Source organism: Pleurodeles waltl, chromosome 2_1, assembly GCF_031143425.1.
Source record: "Pleurodeles waltl isolate 20211129_DDA chromosome 2_1, aPleWal1.hap1.20221129, whole genome shotgun sequence".
Taxonomy (NCBI): Eukaryota; Metazoa; Chordata; class Amphibia; order Caudata; family Salamandridae; genus Pleurodeles; species Pleurodeles waltl.
The window spans coordinates 386,093,593-386,114,554 of NC_090438.1; the positions used below are offsets into that span (position 1 = coordinate 386,093,593).

The following is a 20,962-nucleotide window of genomic DNA, read 5'->3' on the forward strand; positions in this document are numbered from 1 at the left end:
AACACAGGTCCGGCCTACCTCAACGACAGACTCACCTTCCACACCCCCGTCCGCCAGCTCAGCTCTGCCAGCCTCGCCTTCGACTCCGTCCCCCGCATTTGCCTTACCATCGCCGGAGGAAGATCCTTCTCTCACCTCGCCGCCAGGACCTGGAACTCCCTACCGCTCAACTACGCCAAACCCAAGACCTCCTGCCTTTCAGGAAACGCCTCAAAGACATGGCTATTCGACCAGTAGCTCCCCCCCCCCCACCAGCGCCTTGAGACCCTGAAGAGTGAGTAGCGCGCTTTATAAATTTATTGATTGATTGAATACATGACGCCATCATCCCTAATAACTGCATTATTGTTCTTACTGTGTAACATTGGTTTTGCTGTAACTGTGAAAGGAAAGTTTGAAAAGGTTGAATTTGTGCTGGGTTTGGATATGCCAAAGCAGCCTTAGTATTGAGGACTTCTCCCAAATAGGGCTGTATCTGTAAAGGTTGAAGGTGGGATTTGAGAAAGTTGATTGTGAACCCTACAGTGTGGAGAAGGTCTACTGAGGATTGAGTATGACTCGGACACTGATGGATGGTGCAAGATATTTTGTGAAGACCCTGGGAGCGGTTGTAACCCCGAATGGTAAGACTGAATTTATAATGTTTCCCCGCAATAACAAATCTTAGATATCTGCAGTGGGAAGGGTGAATGACAATGTGAAAGTATGAGTCCTTTAAATCTAGAGCGGTCATGAAGTCACCTTGTTGTAATAAAGGAATGACATCTTGGAAAGTGACCATATGGAAATGCTCTGAGAGAATGTATAGACTGAGTAGTCTGAGATGTAAAATTGGCCTTAGTGACCCATGCTTCTTTGCTATAAGGAAGTATAGCGAATATACTCCTAAAACCTTGTTGTGAGAGGGGAACTGGTTCTATAGCCCCTTTGAGACGAAGGGATTGCACATCTTCTTTTAGAAGAGCAAGATGGTCTTGAATGCGAGGGGGGATATGTGGAGAAGTAGAGATGAGTTCTAGACAGTAACCATGTTAGATAATTGATAGAACCCACTGGTCTGTGGTTATATCGGACCACTGTTGGAAAAACTGCATTAATCTTCCCCTACTGGAGAGTTTGTGGAAGGTGTAGGTAGCTACTGGTGTGTATTAGAGGTGGATCCTCTGGAGCTAGATGCCTTAAAACTGACTTTTTTGCTCACACCTCTGTATGAACGTCTAAAGGAACCTCTATGGTAGAAATGGGTGCCTTGTTTAGCTTGTGAGGTGGAAGGTTCATTAGATAAGGATTTGGAACCTCCCTTCAATGGCTGTCAACGAAAAATACTCCTTTGTGGTGTAGTGAGTAGGGCCCCCATAGCCTTTGCTGTTTCTGAATCCTTTTTCAGTTTTTCCAATAGTGGTATCCACCTCCTGACCAAACAGATTTTCGTTGTCAAAAGGAATGTTTAGAACTGCCTGTTGGATTTCAGGATTAAAACTTGGATATCTGAGCCAAGCATGCCCTCATATGATGTTGCGGATATTAATATCACATGCAGCAGTATCAGCTGCAACAGGCACACCTAATGACATTATTTTAAATAGTTTGGCCCTCAGAAACAATTTCTTGTCCTCTTTTGCGATGCTCCTTTGGGAGATACAGGAGGAGGTCTTCCATTTCATCCCAATGAGCCCTATCAAAGCGTGCTGGAAGTGGCAGTGAATTGGAAATATGCCAATGATTGGCTGCTTGTGCAGCTACTCTTTTTCCTGCCATATCTAGTTTTTTGATTTCTTTGTCAGGGGGAGATCTATATCCCTTTGACTGACTATTAGCACGTTTCCATGCCGTGCTAACAACAATGGAGTTGGGGGGAATTTGTGACTGAATATATATATATATGGTCTGTAGGGTCCGCCTTATATTTTTTGTCACTTCTTACAGTACTGACCTTCGACCTAACCGACTCTTTGAAAATGTCGGTGACATGTCTGAGCATGTCTGGTAGCATGGGAAGAAACTAACTTTCTTTATGTGTGGGAGTCAGTGTGTAAAAAAAAAAATAATAATAATCTTCCTGAAATGGGTCATAATGCATGTGTACATTATGATATGCAGCTGCCCGAGCTATGACCTGCTGATATGATGTTGCATCTTCAGGAGGTGAATGATGTGCAGGATATAAATCTGGGTCATTTGGAAGTATGGGATCTGGATCGTATGAATCCCATAGGTCTATGTCTTGTGGAATATCCCCTAAATCATCGCCCTGAGTTGATGGTGATCCCTGTGGTGAAAATTGTGGCTCAATAATAGGTGGAGGAGATTGTGGAGGTGGTGGAGTACGAGGAAGGACAGGATAGTGTGGCAGAGAAGGCTGAAATTGAATTGGAGCACTATCTTTGTCTCTGGAGCCCTCTGTAGGTGTAGGAGCAGTCTCCAAAGTCTCCATAACCCCTTCGCTGCCAGGGCTTTTCCCCTCCTGTGCAGAGCCTTTTTTTGGCTATTTGGGGCAGTTCGCGCTTAGGCCCTCATAACTTTTTGTTCACATAATCTACCCACGGCAAATTTGCGTTCTTTTTTTCCAACATCCTAGGGATGTACCAAGACTTGGTGGGTTTCCCTGAAGGTGACCAAGAAATTAGAAAAAATACAGTGAACATATAATTTTTTTTAATTTTTTTTTTTTTTAAAAGGGCTGCAGAAGAAGGCTTGTGTTTTTTTCCCCTGAAAATAGCATCTACAAAGGGTTTGCGGTGGTAAGATCACCATCTTCCCAGCTTTCAGGAACAGGCAGACTTGAATTAGAAAACCCAATTTTTCAACACAATTTTGACATTTTACTGCGACATACCCCATTTTTACTATTTTTTGTGCTTCCGGCCTCCTTCCAGTTAGTGACCGAAATGGGCTAGAAACCAATGCTGGATCCCAGACAGCTAAACATTTCTGAGATGTAGACAAAATTCTGAATTCAGCAAGGGGTCATTTGTGTAGATCCTACAAGTGTTTCCTACAGAAAATAACAGCTGAAATAAAAGAACATTGAAATTGAGGTGAAAAAACCCAGCCATTTTTCTCCACGTTTTACTCTAACCTTTTCCTGCGATGTCAGATTTTTGACAGCAATATACCATTACATCAGCTGGACTCTTCTGGTTGCGGGGATATATAGGGCTTGTAGGTTCATCAAGAACTCTAGGTACCAAGAGCCAACAAATGAGCTGCACCTTGCAATGGGTTTTCATTCTATACCGGGTATACAACAATTCATTTGCTGGAATATTAAAAGTGAAAAATAGATATCAAGAAATCCTTTGCATTTCCAAAATGGCCACAAGATAAGGTGTTGAGAAGCAGTGGTTATTTTCACATCTCTGAATTCTAGGGTGCCCATACTAGCATGTGAATTACAGGACATTTCTCAAATAGACGTCTTTTTTTACACACTGTCTTAGAATCCTTTGCAAACCCCCAAACTTTGGCCAAAAAAACACTTTTTCCTCTCATTTCGGTGACAGGAAGTTCTGGAATCAGAGAGGAGCCACAAATTTCCTCCCACCCAGCGTTCCCCCATGTCTCCCGATAAAAATGGTACCTCACTTGTGGGGGTAGGCCTAGCGTCCATGACAGGAAATGCCCCAAAACACAACGTGGACACATCACATTTTCACAAAGAAAACAGAGCTGTTTTTTGCAAAGTGCCTAGCTGTGGATTTTGGCTTCTAGCTCAGCCGGCACCTAGGGAAACCTAGCAAACCTGTGCAGTTTTGAAAACTAGACACCTAGGGGAATCCAAGATGGGGTGGCTTGTGGGGCTCTGACCAGGTTCTGTTACCCAGAATCCTTTGCAAACCTCAAAATCTGACCAAAAAACCCACTTTTTCGTCTCATTTCGATGACAAAGTTCTGGAATCAGAGAAGAGCCACAAATTTCCTTACACCCAGAGTTACCCCAAGTCTCCCAATAAAAATGGTACCTCACTTTTGTGGGTAGGCCTAGCGCCCGTGAAAGGAAATGCCCCAAAACACTATCTGGACACATCAAAATTATCAAATACAAAACGAGCTGTTTTTGCCAGGGGGGGGGAGGGGGGGGTGGGGGGGGAACCTACCAAACACAGACATTTCTGAAAACTAGACACCCGAGGGAGTCCAGGGAGGTGTGACTTGCGTGGATCCCCCAATGTTTTCTTACTCAGAATCCTCAGCAAACCTCATATTTAGCTAAAAGAAATACATTTTTTCAACATTACTGTGTGGGATCACCGCACTGGGACAAATTTCATACCACCCAGCGTTCACCTCAGTCTTCTGGTAAAAATGATACCTTAATTTGTGCAGGTGGGCCAAGTGCTTGTGAAAGGGAAGAGCCAAAAACATGTTGATATTGAGTGGGAACCAAAGGGGTCCCAAAAGGGCAGTTTGCAAAAAAAAACATTTTAGGCTGACAAGTGCAGCAGAATTTATATCAGTATAGATGAGACAATGCTGTGTAGTAGGAACTTTGTGGATTCCAACAGATTCCGGAAGGTTCCATTAAAAAAAGTGGGAAAAATGTGTGATTTCCAGCCAAGTTGGAGGTTTGCAGGGCATTGTGGGTACGAAAATGGTGCGGATGCATGTGAAACACACCACCCTGGAATCACCCAGATGTTTAGTTTTCAGGTGTGTCTAGGTCTTGTGGGATTGTTCTACATTGCAGCGTCCCAAAGTCAATAAAGTGCAACCCTCACCATTCTAAGTGGGTAGCCACCACCCCAATATATATATATTTTTTAATTCCCTGGCATCTAGTAGACATTCTGCCCCCCCCCCCGGGCTGTGGATCAGAGGTAATTGCCCCATCTGCCCACTAGTGGGCAGAACAACTTTGGTCCCATTTATTTGGGGTGGGGGTATGGCCATACCCCACCCTCTTATTTTGGAGAAAAAAAACTTCTCTGGTCTCTGGTGGAGACCAGGGAAGTTTTTTTTTCCCTGGTCTTTGGAAGGCCCATCTGCCCTGGGGGGCAGATGGGCCTTACAAAAATAGGCCCATCTGCCCTGAAGGGGGGCAGATACGGCCAACAGTAATGTGCCCCCATGGGGAGCGACCCTTATCCAAGGGGCTGCCCCCCTAAAGAAAAACACACACATACACACACACCAATCCCTGGTGCCTAAGTGGTTTCTCCCTCCCCGGGGGCAGATCGGCCTAATAGAAATACGCCGATCTGCCCCCAAGGGGAGCACAAATGGCCAAGAATAAATTCCCTCCCCCCCAGGGGAGCGACCCATGCCTAAGGGGTCGCTCCCCTTCCGTGAATTCACCATAAAAAAAAAAAAACTCCCTGGTGTCTAGTGGCAGATTGGCCTAACAAAAATCGGCCGATCTGCCCCCAAGGGGCACAGAAATGGCCTAAATATAATTTGCCCCCTAGGGAGCGACCCTTGCCTAAGGGGTCACTCCCCAGCTCTTTAAAAAAAAAAAAAAAAAAAAAAAAAACACCCAAAAAAACAACAAAAAAATAAAGATCTCTGGCGCCTTGTGGTTTCTGCCACCCCCCGGGGCCAGATCGGCCTAGTAACAATAGGCCGATCTGTCCCGGGGGAGGAATCGGGGGCGGCAGAAATGGCCTAAAATAAATTTGCCTCCCCCGGGGAGCGGCCCTTGCCTCAGGGGTCGCTCCCCTTGCGTGAAATTGGCGCAAAAAAAAAATCCCTGGTGTCCAGTGGTTTCTGCCCCCTTTGGGGGCAGATTGGACTAACAAAAATCAACCGATTTGCCCCCAAGGGAGGCAGAAATGGACTAAATATAATTTGTCCCCTAGGGAGTGACCCTTGTCTAAGGGGTCTCTCCCCAAATAAAAAATAAAAAAATAAAAAACAGCCTAACAACAAAAGGCAAATCTGCCCCCGGGGGGAGCAGAAAAAATCCCCTCCCCTCATGCCAGTTTCTTTTGAAAAAAGAAATCTCTGGTGTTTAGTGGGCATTTCAAAAGCTGGATCGCTTTACGATCTGGCTTCTGAAATGCTCTGAGAGACTTCAAAGGGAAGGAAATTCCTTTCCTTCCCTTTGATGCCTCTCAGGACCCCCATCACATGAACGGATGGCGCTGGAAGCTGAGCTTCCAGCATCAAGGGGAAGTGGCCTCTGATGAGGTCAGCGCGAAAATGCCCTTCCAAACCTGCCTTGGGGGGGTGGGAGGGAAGCCCACTGAGGGAGCGCTAGCGCTCCCTCTGAACTCAGTGCCGAGGATGTAATGGTTACGTCCCCAGCACATGAGCACTGTGCCGGTGGGCGTAACCATTACGTCCCCAGCACAGAAGGGGTTAAAAGTCATTTTCCTCTTAATTGTGACAGGAGGAGAGGCAATAATCCATCCTGTTCCCTTTTGAATAGAGCTGGCGATGACGAGTGTCTATTATTATGAGAATTAACTCAACTGGTAATGCTTCTGAAGAAAAGCTTGAGTCTCGGGAATGCAGAATTTTTTATTCCAACTCTGAAGCTCTCCGAGTGGAAGTCTTGTGTCAGCTCAAAATTGTCAGCTCTGACGCGGATGTAGATGGTTTTTTTGCTCGGAGCCGAAGGGCTCAGGTTGAAGGTTCAACTCGATCCAAAGACAGAATAAAATTGGGATCGAGCCAGAGGTCGATGTCAAAGACTTTTTGGCCTTGGCTATTTTTGGTGCAGAGCCGAAGGTGGGGTATCTTAATGTAATTTTCGGATCCGACCATGGCCGGAACGCAATAGTGGACCTATGACTTGTTTGTGGGGCTTTTTTACAATATTTGCGGGGGTGCTGGGGTTGATGTACTCACAGATTGCGCCGAGGTGAGATGCTGGCTTTCGATGTCCGACTTAATATCGGACTCTGAATCTTTCATGGAGAATGCTTCTTCGTATGGGATCTCCTCTTGCACATGCTCTTCCCCAAAGATATCAGGGGTGTCGTACGGTGTCTCTGACGACATCTCCAGTCGACATGTTCTGATTCTCGGGGGGTGTTTTTGGATGTCTACCGGGCGTCGGAGGTTTCTTCTTTGTGGTCCAAGGACAAGCAGAGGTTACACACCAGGTGATGGTCTGTGTGCGGGAATTCTGAATGCCAATGAGGGCAAAATCGAAATGGAGTGTGTTTCATCAGCCCTGCTTTTCTCGACACCTCTTGGATGAGTAGGCCAGAGAAGGGCGCTGACATCCCAAAGGGTGGCTAATCGCCTCCCCCCACTGACATTCAAAATTCAGGTCAAATGCTTTAGATTGTGAAAACACTATCGAAATACAATACCGTTGCCGAAAGAAAGACAGAAAAGAAGAGTTTGGAATAGAGTGAGTCGAGGCATACCGGAGCGAGAGGAATACACATCAGAATCCGACAGAGGAGAGAAATAATGTAAACAAAGGACTCAATGCCCATCTGCAATATCACCAAGAGGAGTCGCCGCTCGATCTCGTGACCCGAAAAGATTCTTCAAACAAAAACAACTTGCAACACTCCGAGTCCAACAGTAGATGGCGAACTTGTGCAAAGCATGTGTATCTACAGCCACACATGCCATCGAACAAATTGATTTGAAAAAAAGAAATCTGAAAAGCTATTTTGACTTACTGAGCTCAAAGTTTCAACCATGACACTTAAAGCTACAACTTAATGAAGGCATTGTTAGAATGTGAACATGAGTGTGAAATTGTCTCACCTCTCTTCTGCTCAGTGATAAAGAAGGTAGAAAGTCATTTTCCATTCTGTCCATCATACGCACAATATCTTCAAATACCTTCCTATACCGCCGCTCATCCACAACCTTTACCTGTAACAGTGTGGTTTACATGTGTTCAGTAGTTTTCTGAAATTATGTATTGCAAAAACGACATTGACACAATACTACATTATATCTATTCTGAACTACCTTATGAGATATGCTAATAAACCTAACATATTTAAAGAAGGACTCTGTTTGCTCCCAAGATTATATAATAAGATTGATACTTAAAACACAAAGGTTAAAAACAAGCTTCCTTAAGTGATAATGTTCAATGTAAATTTTGCGCTCTGTAAATAGTCAGAGGAGGCCAATGGAAAAACATGATCCAGCCTTCAGGTACAACCATACTATATGTGACATGAACTAACTAACTAGAAATTAACAATTACACTCAGGACTTCAACCTCTTGTTAAAAGTAACTCTGTAGACTGCTTTATTTTTCTAACTCTTTTTGTTTTTTTAACCACAGGTGTGTAATTCACAATGGTGCATCAGACCTAAAATTGAAAATGCAGAATGTTAAGAAAGAAAGTCTCAAATTTGCTGGTGACAAGAACTGGTAGAAGACGCATATTACCCCTATGTTGAAGAGTGCACTGACAGGCTTGTGGTCACTTGTTTTGAGTTCCATGTGACTCCTATACTTCATCTGTTTCACATCACTTCCTCGCCATAATATGCGATCACACCAGGCTGGCACTCTGCACTTCCCACTGCAAACAACAACAAAAAAAGACTTTGCAATGAGAAGAATAAAATACAATACATAATCGCCTGCTGACCAGTGTACGCACGTGATCCTAATAGTCTGAAATATGTGGCAAGAGTGCACACCAGTTAGATTTCCCAAGCAAACCATCAGGAAAATCACGATGAAATTTGCATGGAAGAAACCGATCCGAAAGAGGGTAAAAGTGAGGAAATAGAGTATAATTAATTAGATTCCACAGATTATATCTCACTACAAGCAGGTAAAATGGCAAAAGTGTGAACATTTAGTCCCGGGAAAAAATGCAAGGTAAAGTAATAGATTATCCCGGGGCAAAATTACAGCACAGAATTTCCAGCCTACCCAAAACAAGTATTGTTGAAAACAAATGTTTACATGCTAATAAATGCTTGAGATTAAGTGGATGTAAATTATCGAAAGCATTACCTAGATAAAAAAGGCCGAGTACTATAGATAACATGTAGGTACCCCATCAATAGAAGCATAGTACAGAAGGATGTAGAATTTATTGTGCCATACTTTCCAAAATATTATATTTAAGACCATGATATTTTGTGCAGGGTCAAAAAAAAAAAACGGTCGGTGAAATTATGAACACTTCTTTTTGTATTCATCATTAAAATTGTTAGGATGCAAAGGGTATTGAAAATCCCTACAAAGTCGACATAAAATTCATATATGCTTTATTTTGTCATTATCACATACATTTTCACATCACTGATCATGCACCATGTTACATCGTTTATATTAGAGGTTTCCTTACATTATGGGCCTGATTACAACTTTGGAGGACGGTGTTAATCCGTCCCAAATGTGACGGATATACCACCTACCGTGTTACGAGTCTATTATATCCTATGGAACTCGTAATAAGGTAGGTGGTATATCCGTCACATTTGGGACGGATTAACACCGTCCTCCAAAGTTGTAATCAGGCCCTACATGTTTTACCTTGCATAATATACATTGAATATACAATACTCACATGCATTATGCTCAACATATTTAAAAGTAAACACATTCTAAAGGAAAAACAGGAAAGTACAGTGGACATTAAAGTAGAAACACACACAAAACATGTCACTTCCCAATTTTCAGCCCAAGACAGGGGTATCACTCCTATGTCACACTTGGACACACACAGACACAGAGACAGACACACAAACTCAAACGCACAGAGACACACACACACAGATCGCCACCTCTCCCAGATGGCCTCCTCATCCCTGGAGTGGCGCATCTTTTGCAGTGCCCTCCAAGAACCGTACTGATGGGGAGATTGCTCTGATGCTGTGCCCACAGCAACTTCAGGTCCGATTGTATACCTCCCATATGACAGCAGGCATGTGTCACAAGCAGGATGCAGGAGGTCACGAGCCACAACAGCTTCAGAGTCAGTCTCACTACAATCCAGGATAGAGGCTGAAACATCCTTGACTCTTCATCTGGGTGGATAAACCTGAAATTGCACTGGGTACAGAACAGCTCCAATGAAAGGGAGCTTTTGAGGAGGAGTCAGGTGTGTCTTCTGCACATTGATAGGGAACTACAGCAAGTGCAGGAGATCCGCCGTAGTCTGGAGATGCGAGCTGACTGCCTGGGATGAGCCCACCTTCCACAGACAGTAATCAAGATAGGTGAAGACTGGCACCCTTGATCTCCGCATCTGCCATTACCTTGGTGAACACTTGAGGGGAACTGGTAAGACCAAAGGGGAGCACGGCAAACTGAAACTGTTAATGACCTACTGTGAGCCACAGGTAACATCAATGGGAAGGCAGGATGGGGATTTGGAAGTATGTACCCTGCAAGTCCAACACTACCATCCAGTTACCTGGGTCCAGGAAAGACAAGACTTGGTTGAGCATGAGTATTTTGAATTTCTCCTTTTTCAGGAAGAAATTGAGAGGGTGTAGCTCTAAGATAGGACAAAGGCCCCTACCTTTCTTGGTCATCTGAAAGTAGCAGGAATAGAAACAATGACCAACTTCTGATGCTGGCACCCTCCCTATCGCTCACTAGGCCAACAGATCCACCAATTCCTTGAAGAGTGAGGAGATATGGTCCTCTGTCAACCTGTTGCATGTAGGTGGCATGGGTGGAGGGGTAGTCACAAATGGGAGTGTAGCCCCTTTGGTCAATCTGGAGAACCCAGAGGTTGGATGTTATTGATCGCCAGTGGTGCAGGTTATAGCGTATCCTACCTTCCACTAAGTGCCCATGAGGTTTGGAGGGTAAACTAAAGAAGCTTGGAGGCTGTGGCTGCAGGGGAGGGGGGTAATAGATTAGGCCCAAGTAGGAGATTGATGAGGGCTTCATTAAATGGTAGAAGCGGTTCGGAATAGGCGAGTCCCGAATTAAGCACCTTTGTCAAGAAGTTAGTTTTGGCAGCCACAGAGGGCAGCTGAAGGATCAGACTCTAAATTGCCCTCCTCACCACCACACCAAATGAGGCTCCCTCCACCATAGCCACAAAAAAGGAAAGGCCAAGCCAGTATCTGGGCATCCAGTCCACTGGCATCTGCCAAATTCTTACACGAGAGTCCCTGGTGACATCTAGGACTTGGTATTCTTCAGGGTCCAGTGGCCCCTCCCTTAGTCGTGGCTCGCTGCACATTTAAGGGGCGGGGCGGTGCGCGCAGGGGGACAAAAACATGCAATAATTTTTTTTAACAAAATTAACAAATAAAAACTTACCTTCTCCGCCGTGCTGCTCTTCCGTTCCCTCAGAAGGAACAGGCTCCTAGCCTGCCCTGCGGCCAATCCTGACGCTGCTCAGAGCAGAGGATCAGGCAGACTGGGTGCCTGCTCTCTCCAGTCCGGCAACAGTATCGGGCAGGAGAGAGCACAGTGTGCATGTGTGTTTGGCTGGCCCTAGACGGCCGGCCAAACACTCATGCGCACTGAGGGGAGTGCACAGTGCACTCCTCTAGTCCCAGTCATCTCCCATGGCCCTGCCCCTTTAACAACGAAAGGATAATAAACACAGTTTGTTATATTTTCATTGTTAAAGTTTTGCAGCTGATGCTGCTCACGGTGGAAGCAATGCTCCTCCACCAAAGCAGAGGAGCCACTGCTGCCCTCCCATTCATCTCCAAGTCCTAACCCAAAGGAAGAGGAATAGACTCAGACCTTCTTGGAATGCCTCCAGATGACGCCCATTGGTTGTGTGTTGGAGTTGGGGATAAGAATGGGGACAGTGTCAAAGATGGGCTTCGGCATGGACATCTGTTGTGGGGCCAGCAGAGGGGAAGGTCTAGGTGGCTCAACCAGCGCAGGTCCGGGTCTGGATCTGTCCATGGCTTCAAGAGGCCCTATTGGCACCAGATGCAAACCTGCCAGTGGAATACCAGTAAAGGCCCCTCGAGAACCTGCAGGGACCCGTAAGATGTTCCAGCGTGGAAGGCCTCCAAAATATGAGGAGCGTGGCCTCAAAATTCTTGGAGTCGGGTAGGGGTCGCTTCGGCTCCTGGAAACTCAAGGAGGCACAGAGACGACCCAAGCACAGGCTCAACTACAGAGCCATGCCTCAAATGCAACACTTCCTGGTCTTCTCAGATGACTTACACGGACGGGGCAAAGTCAAAGACCTATCAACTTCTTGTCCTTTTTGTTCTTGTGGGACTTACCCAAATGTCTGGATGACTTAGAGTGCAAGGACAAACGTTTAGGGTGGCTACGTGACCAATCCTGGCACCTTCCTCTGGACCGGAATTGAGACCGTCGTGGGCTTGTAGTTTGATCAGCAAGAATCTTGAGGGAGCATTCCCTCAAGGCCTTGGAGTACATGGTGTGGGAATCGATGCAGGTCTTAGTACTGTGGTTGAGCTTGAGGCATCAGAGGCAGTCGAGTTGTGGGTCCATTCCAGATATTTGCCGGTTACAGGTGCCACACGGCTTGAAACCAGCTTTCTTCGTGGACACAAGGAAACAAAGTCTCAAAAAATCTTACCTATAAAGGTACAGCACGCATCACTTTCAGCACAGATGGCGCTAACGATGCCACCTATTGGTGCGCATGGATAATGCTCATGAAAAAATAATCAGATCCAGTCTGATGCCTGAGGATAATTCTAAGGTAAAGAGTCTGTGGCTAGAAGTTGCTATTAGGTAAGGGTCATTTGGGACCCTCAACGGCCAATGAAATAGTATTGTAATAAAACGCTATGAGCAACGTGCTGAAGACTGGATCAGGGTCCTAACATATTCTGAAATAACACCAGTGCATGCTGGTTTTCTGTGTGCAAGATTGAGTCTGACAAGAAAGAAAACTTACAAGGCATTTTGTGATGACAAAACAGTGAATGGTTGTGCTGGTTACCGGATAAAGCAGCAAGAGTAGGTAGAAGAAAGCAAAACATGGGATAAGTCAGGTGCAATATCCATCCCACCCCTCATAATCCTGGATAGAAAAATGATGAATAGAAATTTCCCAAGATTACAGATTTGCCATGGAAATGTTGGTGTGGAAGAGAAAGCATCACAAACAAATGTATTGTCAAGAAAAGTTACATGAAAGTGCCAACCAAAGCTCAGAATCACATAAGGATTACAGAGGTGCCATTATTTTGTAGGTAACAACTACAGTGGCAGACGCAGCATATAAAAATCTAATGCACGAAAAATAAATTAAATAAAAAAATAAAAGCTTATTGGTTTGGCTAGTGGTTTATCTTGTTTTAGTCACTGTTACCATGCTGTATGTAGGACCCTGGCTCAGTGTATGGTGTACACCTATAGATGAGCAACCCTGTACTGAGACTAGGCAACCCTTAGTGATAGTGTAGGCGGTTCTAGATAACCAGAACTCGCATAAGGGTAGCTGTGGAAAGCAGCTAAGGCTTATACAGGAGGGTGTGAAGCGGCTACAAATACCACACAGGTCAGTCAGTGCTGTATACAAAGGAAAGAAACACACCAGTGTTAGAAAAGTATGTTATATTTATGGTAACACACACTCTAGAACTAACTTTGGTATAACTCCTAACCAGAGGTATGGACATACAAAAATATACTTAGCAACAGGTAAGTAAAGGCATATAATAAAATGGGCCCCTATGGGGGACCAAACCATATACTAAAAAAATGGAATGTGAAAATCACTCCAACCCACACTGCCAACCAAGGACCCATAGGACTGGGGAAGTACTAATACTCCAAAGGTAAGTAGGTAGGATTCCCTAGTTGCCTGTGTTCAGAGTTGTAATTCCAGGTCAGTGTCCGTAGGATAACTTGGGGACGTCGAGGTTGGAGATTTCAAGTTTTAGGACCCTTCTCAGTGGTCCTTGAGTCATCTCATTGGGACGAGGGAGGTTGGATAGTGCCCCCATACGTGGATTTACAGAACAGTGGAGTAGTAACTACACCAGGAAGCTCAGGTACATGGGGGGAAGTTGTGTCGGAATTTCCAGTTGAAGTCAATGGTGACCACAATTGTCCTGTTGCAGTCCTGACCCTTGAACCAGGTCGGTGGACCCAGGCATGGATTCCTGAAGAAGAGGAACTAAGGCAAGAGAGGATAGAGTCCAGAGTACCTGGAGGTGCCTAGGAAGTGCAGGAGGGCAATGCCCACCTTTCTTGGAGTTGCTTTCCTGTTCAACGGTGGATGAAGAAGTGCAGGTGTGGAGTTCAGGCAATGCAAGAAGATCCCAGGAGTCGTCACCGAGCTGTTCCACGCAGGTTTTCGAACTGCAGAGGGATCATTGGTCAGCAGGACCATCAACAAGCCTTGCAAATGCAAGGAAGTGTTGCAAAGAGTTTGCAGGATTTGTGGGGACCAGCAGGGTCCGGGTGAACCACCCTTGGTGGTATGGTCAGTGGGGGACTTCTGAATATGAGACAATACCAATTTTGAACAATATTCAACACCCAAGCAGCATGCGTGATTGTTTTGCCACTCTGCCAGAAAATGAGAGATGATTCCCCCTACCCGAGTGAGTAATGAAAGAGGGGGAAGGAAAGATTCATGGCTTACAGGCTGTTATATGTTTACCTCCTTGAACATGCTGTTGGGTGGACCTTCCGATAGCCTAAATGTTTTTGCAGTTGCGGTCGTTGCTATTGTGATTTGTGACGACCTTGATACCATTGAGGGGTCTGATCCCTCAGAGGGTAAAAATGGCACTTGTAGGTCATGAAAGACCTTTGTTCCTTTGGCCTTTCTAGGCCAACTGCCATTAGGGTTTCCTTCTCAGCTTTCATGTGAGCCATTATCTGTGTGGCTGCAGAAAAGGGTGGACCCTGAAAAGGGGAGATTAAGGATCCCTTATGGAGCCAAGAAAACCTCTATAAGGCCACACTGTGATGATATTTGTGTGCCTCCAGCAAGGAAGAATTAGCTGCTGCACTGATAAACTGATTGGACATCAAGCCCTCACTGACCATCTTTAGTGTTTATTCCGGTTTGTCCCCAGGGAACAGCATCAACAAACTGTTGAATAGAGTTCCATAACGTTCTATCATAATGCCCAGGGAAGCTGAACTGGCCGCCTTCATGGTGGTTGCAGCTGTGCTTAATACTTTGCTGCCTACAGAGTCCAGTTTTTTGCTCTCCTTATCAGGTAGTACAGATGAAATAAGAGTAGTGACATGGTGTGTTTTGGCTGCTAATATGACCAATGAGTCTGGAGGCGGGTCAGAGCGGAGGAAGAGAGGATCCTGCTTCGGTGGATGATATTTTTCTGTAGCCTTGATGGTGAAGCTTTATCTGAGGCTGGGGTCAAAAACAGTTCCATGGCTGGCTCTAGGAGGCCTGGTACCAGAGGCAGGTGTGGCCTTGATGCTGACAGGTGGTGGAGTGTCTTGAATGTAACTGCTGTTTAAGGAGTAGACACTGACATCTGTATATTGAGCTTCACAGCTCCTCTTACCAGGACCTTCTAAAAGGTGGTGATTTTATCCACCAGAGAGATGCGGGGTCAATGTCGGTGAGTATCCTTCTCTGGAAGTGGGGGAAGTATGTCTGAAGCGACGTCGAGATCTTCAGTGTGATATGGATCTTGATCGTGATTGATATGTATGAATGTGATAAGATCGCCTTGAAGATGGCCAGGATGATGCATGCCTGGAACTGTGGTGTCTCTGATGGCACGAAAGATGGCACATTCTTGATTGCGATCTAGGTTTTGGAAGAGGAGCATCTACAGGTGGCAGAATTGGCGCCGGTGGAAGGGACGCTGAAGGTAGTGGGGGCAGAGGAGGTGGCGGGGAGCGGATGAGACAGCAGAGGAGATGATGGTGGAGGAGAGTATTCAGAGTCTAGGGATGAATGAATGAGTCTCTTCTTCCTTTTCTGCTTTGCGGTGTCCGACATCGAACAGATTCCCAACATCAATCTCCTGCACCGTCTGAACATCAACCTGCTTCTTGAAGTTGACCTTCTCCGACACCTTGGCGCTGACAGGTCTCTATGCCCAACACAGACACACTCCGACGTCGGTCTCCATCAGCGAATCAACTTTGAATTGATTTTTAACATCAACTTGCCCTGTCTGGACGTCAATCCTCATCTGTTCCTCGATGTCAATTCAGTCACTGACGAAGAACAAGTGGGGGCCCTACCTTGCCTCAACAACAAGCCTGATGACGATACCTGAGGGCCCCTGCTTCTGAGAGGGCCTCCGCTTCTGTAGCAATCCCATTCTCGATTTTTCTGGGATTGTTCGATATGTCTTTTGGAACAGTGTAACTTTTTTGATTATCATGCCTTGAGTAGGGAGGTCGTACACTGGACCAATCAACTCCCTGTCCCCATTTTTTGTGAAAAGCTGCCTTACAATTGTCAGCTAGAGAAATATTTCCAAGAAAGATCACAATAGCACCATTTTTCCTAGTAGAATGTGCTCTAGGTTTAACAGGTAAGGATCGCTTAGCTTTAGCATAGCAGGTTTCTATACATTTAATTATCCATCGTGCTATGCCAGATTTGGCTATTTGATTGCCTTTATGAGGTAGTGAAAAAGCAACAAAGAGCTGTTTAGTTTTCCTAAACTCTTTGGTTCTGCCAGTGTAAAACATGAGTACTGCAGTGTGGAGAGCTCTTACTGCCACAAAGTCAGGTTTCGGAAAGAAGACATGTAGTCCAATAGACTGGTTTATGTGAAACTGAGAAATCACTCTAGGTAGGAACTCAGGGTTTGTGTGAAGGACTACTTTATTCCTATGAATCTGGAAGAAGTGTTCTTCCAAAGTTAGTGCCTGGAGCTCACAGACACGCCTGAGTGATGTGATGGCAACTAAGAAAGCTACCTTCCAAGAAAGGTATTGAAGAGGACATGAATGGAGTGGTTCAAAAGGAGGACACATGAGTCTGGTAAGGACAATTTTTAAGTTCCATAAAGGTGCAGGGGGAACTCTAGGTGGAATGACCTGTTTAAGGCTTTCCATGAAAGCCTTGATGACTGGGATTTTAAACAAAGAAGTATGTTGTATATTTTGTAGATATGCAGCTATTGCTGTAAGATGTAAGTGAAAATAAGTGTAGGCTAGAATTGCCTTTTGCAAATGGAGCAAATAATCAATCTCTTAAACAGCAGGTTTCATAGGGTCAATATGTTTGGGTTGAAAGTAGCAAACAACACATTCCCACTTTGCAGCATAACCAATTGTAGTTGTGGGTCTACGTGCTTCCCTAAGAATGTTTATACTGTCCGGGGGCAAACAAAAGTAACAAACTCTATGACTTCAGGAACCATATCACAAGATTGAGTGACCTGGGGTCTGGATGTCTGATTTGTCCTTGATTTTGAGTGAGACGGACCGGCCAGTGGGGGTGCTTCTCATGGGAGACTACTGAAAGGTCAAAAAGTATGGCTAACCATGGTTGCCTTGCCTAAGTAGGAGCTACAAAAATCATGGTGAGAGACGTTTGCCTAATCTTCCGCACCAGAAATGGAATGAGAGGGAGATCCCTGACTAATTCATCCATAGAGCGTTACCACTGGATACAGGGTGTGGGGGCCTGGAGGCGAAGTTTAGGCAGTTGGTATTTTCTGCTGTGGCAAAAAGATTTATTTGAGGAGTTCCCCATTTGTCAAAGTATGGCTGAAGGACTTGTGGTTAGAGTTGCCACTCCTGGACTTGTTGCTGAATCCTGCTAAGCAGGTCTCTAAAAGTTGTTGTCCGTGCTCGGGAGATACTCTTGACACCAGGTGAATGTGGAGGTGGAGAGTCCAACTCCAAACTGTCTGTGAGAGATGTGACAATTAGGGATGCAAATAATACACAGCTTTCATGTTGTCCGTGTGGACTAAGAAACCTTGTGAGACAGGTGATGAACTAAAGCTTTCAGGTCTAGAAACACTGACTGAAGCTCGAGGTAACTGATGTGTAGGGATGGGTGACTTGGATCACAGAGGCCCTGTACTGTGAGGTCTTGAAGGTGAATGCTTCAGCCTGTTAGTGATGCTTCTGTAGTCAGTATGATCTAAGGCATAGGGACCAACATGTTGGTGGTGTTCCCCCATTGCAGAGAATGGTGAGTGTGGCCGTCTAACAACACTAGATATTCCAGGTGAACCTGTGACTGAGACCACTGACGAGACAGACACTGCTGTAGGGGACGCATGTGAAGTCTGGAATGCGGCCCAATGGTGATGCAATATGCCATCATCCCTAACAATTTCATAATGGTCTTGGTGGTGTAAGTATGATTCTCTTGAAATTGAGGGATTAGTGTCAGAAACCTCTGGACACAAGCCAGGTTGGGGTATGCTAACCCTAGCTCAACATTCAGGATGGCCCCTACATAGGGCTGAACCTGAAGAGGTTGAAGTTGTGAAGGAGGTCCACTGTTAACTGAGTGTGTGTTGTGGACACTGTTGTAAGGTACTGGCTCTGATGAGCCAGTCATCAAGGTAGGGGAACATATGAATGTTTTGCCTTCTGAGATGTGCAGCAACTGCTGCTAGGCACTTTGTGAAGACTCTAGGAGCGGTAGTGACCTTGAAAGGAAGGATCCTGAACTGGTAATGTTTACCTGCAATAAAGAACCTTAGATACATTCGATGTGCAGCTTGAATGGGAATATGAAATTAGGTGTCCTTTAGATCTAGGGCTGTCATAAATTCACCTTGTTGTAAAAGTGGAAGATAACCATGTGAAAATGCTCTGACAGGGTGTATTTGTTTAATAGTCGGAGGTGGAGAATAGGCCTGAGAGAACTGCCCTCTTTGGGAATCACAAAGTATAGGGAGTACTTGTCCCTTGGTGCTGTAGGGGAACCATCTCTATAGTCCCTTTGAGAATAAGGGATTGGACCTATTGTTTGAAAAGGACTACGTGTTCCTGAGATAGCCTGTGACTGTGAGGTGAAATACTGGGAGGAGTGGTGGTGAGCTCCATACAATAACCATGTTGGATAATAGACCGGACCCATTGGTCTATGGTATTGTTGTGCCAGTGTGGATAAAAGTGTTGTAGTCTTCCCCTTACATGTGTAGGATGAGCGGGGGAAGCCAAAGGCAGTCACTGCTTGGTAGTGGAGGAGGAGCTGCGTGAGGGGGATCTCTTTCCTTGTCCCTTAATAGGCCTAGAAAAATCATAAAAATGTTACTGGACCTGCAGGTCGAGTAGCCTGAATAATCTAGTCGACCTAACTGTAATGTACTTGACCCGGATCTGGTCTCAATTGTGTGATTCTAGGCAAATATTGTATTTTACAGTCACCTTTTTCTTCATTCTCACATGAGTGCACCTTCAAATATGTGAGTTCAGCATTTCTGCTGTAAAAAAATCTTCTTTTGTTTGATTAAATACACTAAACGTTTGCTCTATGTATAATGAATCTAGCCCACATATAGGGTAAACATGAGCCATGCATGACTTGCCTCTTAGTTTACTAATAGCTTTGCCATCAGAGCAGGAATGTTTCTGCTCACTTTTAATAAATATATTACTAAAGCATGATGTGTTAGCGCACTGTGAAAATTGGGTTTCAGAAAACATTTATCCTTTGCACATCACCAAATAGTGTTATGACTTTTTTTCATCCTATTAAAATATTTTTTTCATCACACAAAAGTACAAAAAATGGTCTTTCACAGCTACTGAAATATATTTTGAAATGTTTAAAAGTTGACTTAGTTATATAAATGTTTTGTGTTCGGAAAAAGTAGATACCAAAAGCCTTTCACTTCATGTTCACCTTACAAAATCCTGGAACTCTGCAGTCACAAGGAAAAGTATTTGCATTGCAAGAAGACAACTGACCTTTGACCACTGTCTGTGAACACAGAGTAAAAGTGACAAGAATAAGATTTAAAGGCATCTTAATTGCTAATTCAGTTTCTGACTGAACGGAACACCTGTTCTTTGTCCATGTGCCAGAAGGGTTGACTGGAATCTAAAAATAGATCGACCTCATAAAATAAGACTCGCCAGGAGTTTGAGGTTGTCTGGGATGGGATGGGGACGCCTCAGATGTAGAGTGTTTGCAAGAGCCTTTAAACCCTGGGTGACAAAAAGTGCCTCTTTGTGCAGGGGAGTGATGGGCACTCATAGTTTTGACAGTGTCAGTGTCTTTTTTGAGTTTCTCAAGGGTGGTGTCCGCTTGAGGCCCAAACAGATGCTCCTTGTGAAAGGGCATGTAGCAGGTTAATCTAGGGAGGTCTTTAATGCCACCAGGGAGGGTCTTATTTCCTTTAGACGTTATAATTTATGAACCAGATAGACTTGCATGAGTTTGTTCCCAAGACAAAAAAAAAAGGATATTTATTGGTGTTTATGCACGTTTCACACTTCTTAACAGTGTCCCTCTAACAGTCCTTTATGTGCTCGTACTATTCTTTCTGTTTATCCATCTCTTCTTTCTATTCCTTTCCATTAATCGCATTCTTGTATCTTCCAGATGGACCTCGCAGTTGCGACACCGTCACAAAGGAGCATGAGAGAGAACAGAAGATACAGTGGCGAGAGGTAAATGGAATGTTCTGGTGATAGGTATATTTTATTTTACAGTTATCTATAGTGGAGAGGGTAGGTGAGGGTCTAAGGCGATACTTCAGTATATGCATTGTCTTAGGATTGTGCTCACTAATAGTGTAGGCATGTATGTGCTCCCATCAAACATGCGTTTTGTATGAACTCAATACTCCTTGTAGTTGCCTTTTTAAAAAAAATTTATTGCAGACTCCCTTCCCCTTCTCCCTGTGTTGCCATTCCACATTTCCTTTTCCCCCTTTCTGACTAAAGTGGTAGCAGAGCCCTGAATATGGGCACGCACCTGGTCTAGCCACGTCCCTCAACGTGGCGGGCTGCTGGGTCCCGAAATTGGAGTCCATCATTCTTTTCAGCAGTTTCATTTTCCTGGCACTTCTGGTTTGCGTCTTCGCCAATGCGCTTGAAAGGTAAGAGCGCCTACATTTGGTCCCAGTGAGCCCGGTTGTACCTGGTCAGCAATGTCTGTGAATTGGTGATACACCAATGATTGGCAGCCTGTGGGTCAACTCGTTTGCCTGCAGCATCAATTTTCCTATTCTCCTTCCCAGGAGTAGAAGAGT

At 44.9% G+C, this 20,962-nt stretch overlaps 1 protein-coding gene across 2 annotated transcripts in view; it reads right to left on the reverse strand.

The window, feature by feature from the left end:
• Positions 1-20,962, reverse strand: part of OCRL (OCRL inositol polyphosphate-5-phosphatase) — a 659,503-nt gene that overhangs the window by 378,364 nt on the left and 260,177 nt on the right. For both annotated transcript variants that reach the window (XM_069212991.1, XM_069213000.1), the window contains 2 exons: positions 8,313-8,448; positions 7,669-7,779 (listed from right to left, as the gene is read on the reverse strand). In XM_069212991.1, coding sequence (XP_069069092.1) covers positions 7,669-7,779; positions 8,313-8,448 — 247 coding nt within the window. The remainder of the gene's footprint in view (positions 1-7,668; positions 7,780-8,312; positions 8,449-20,962) is intronic.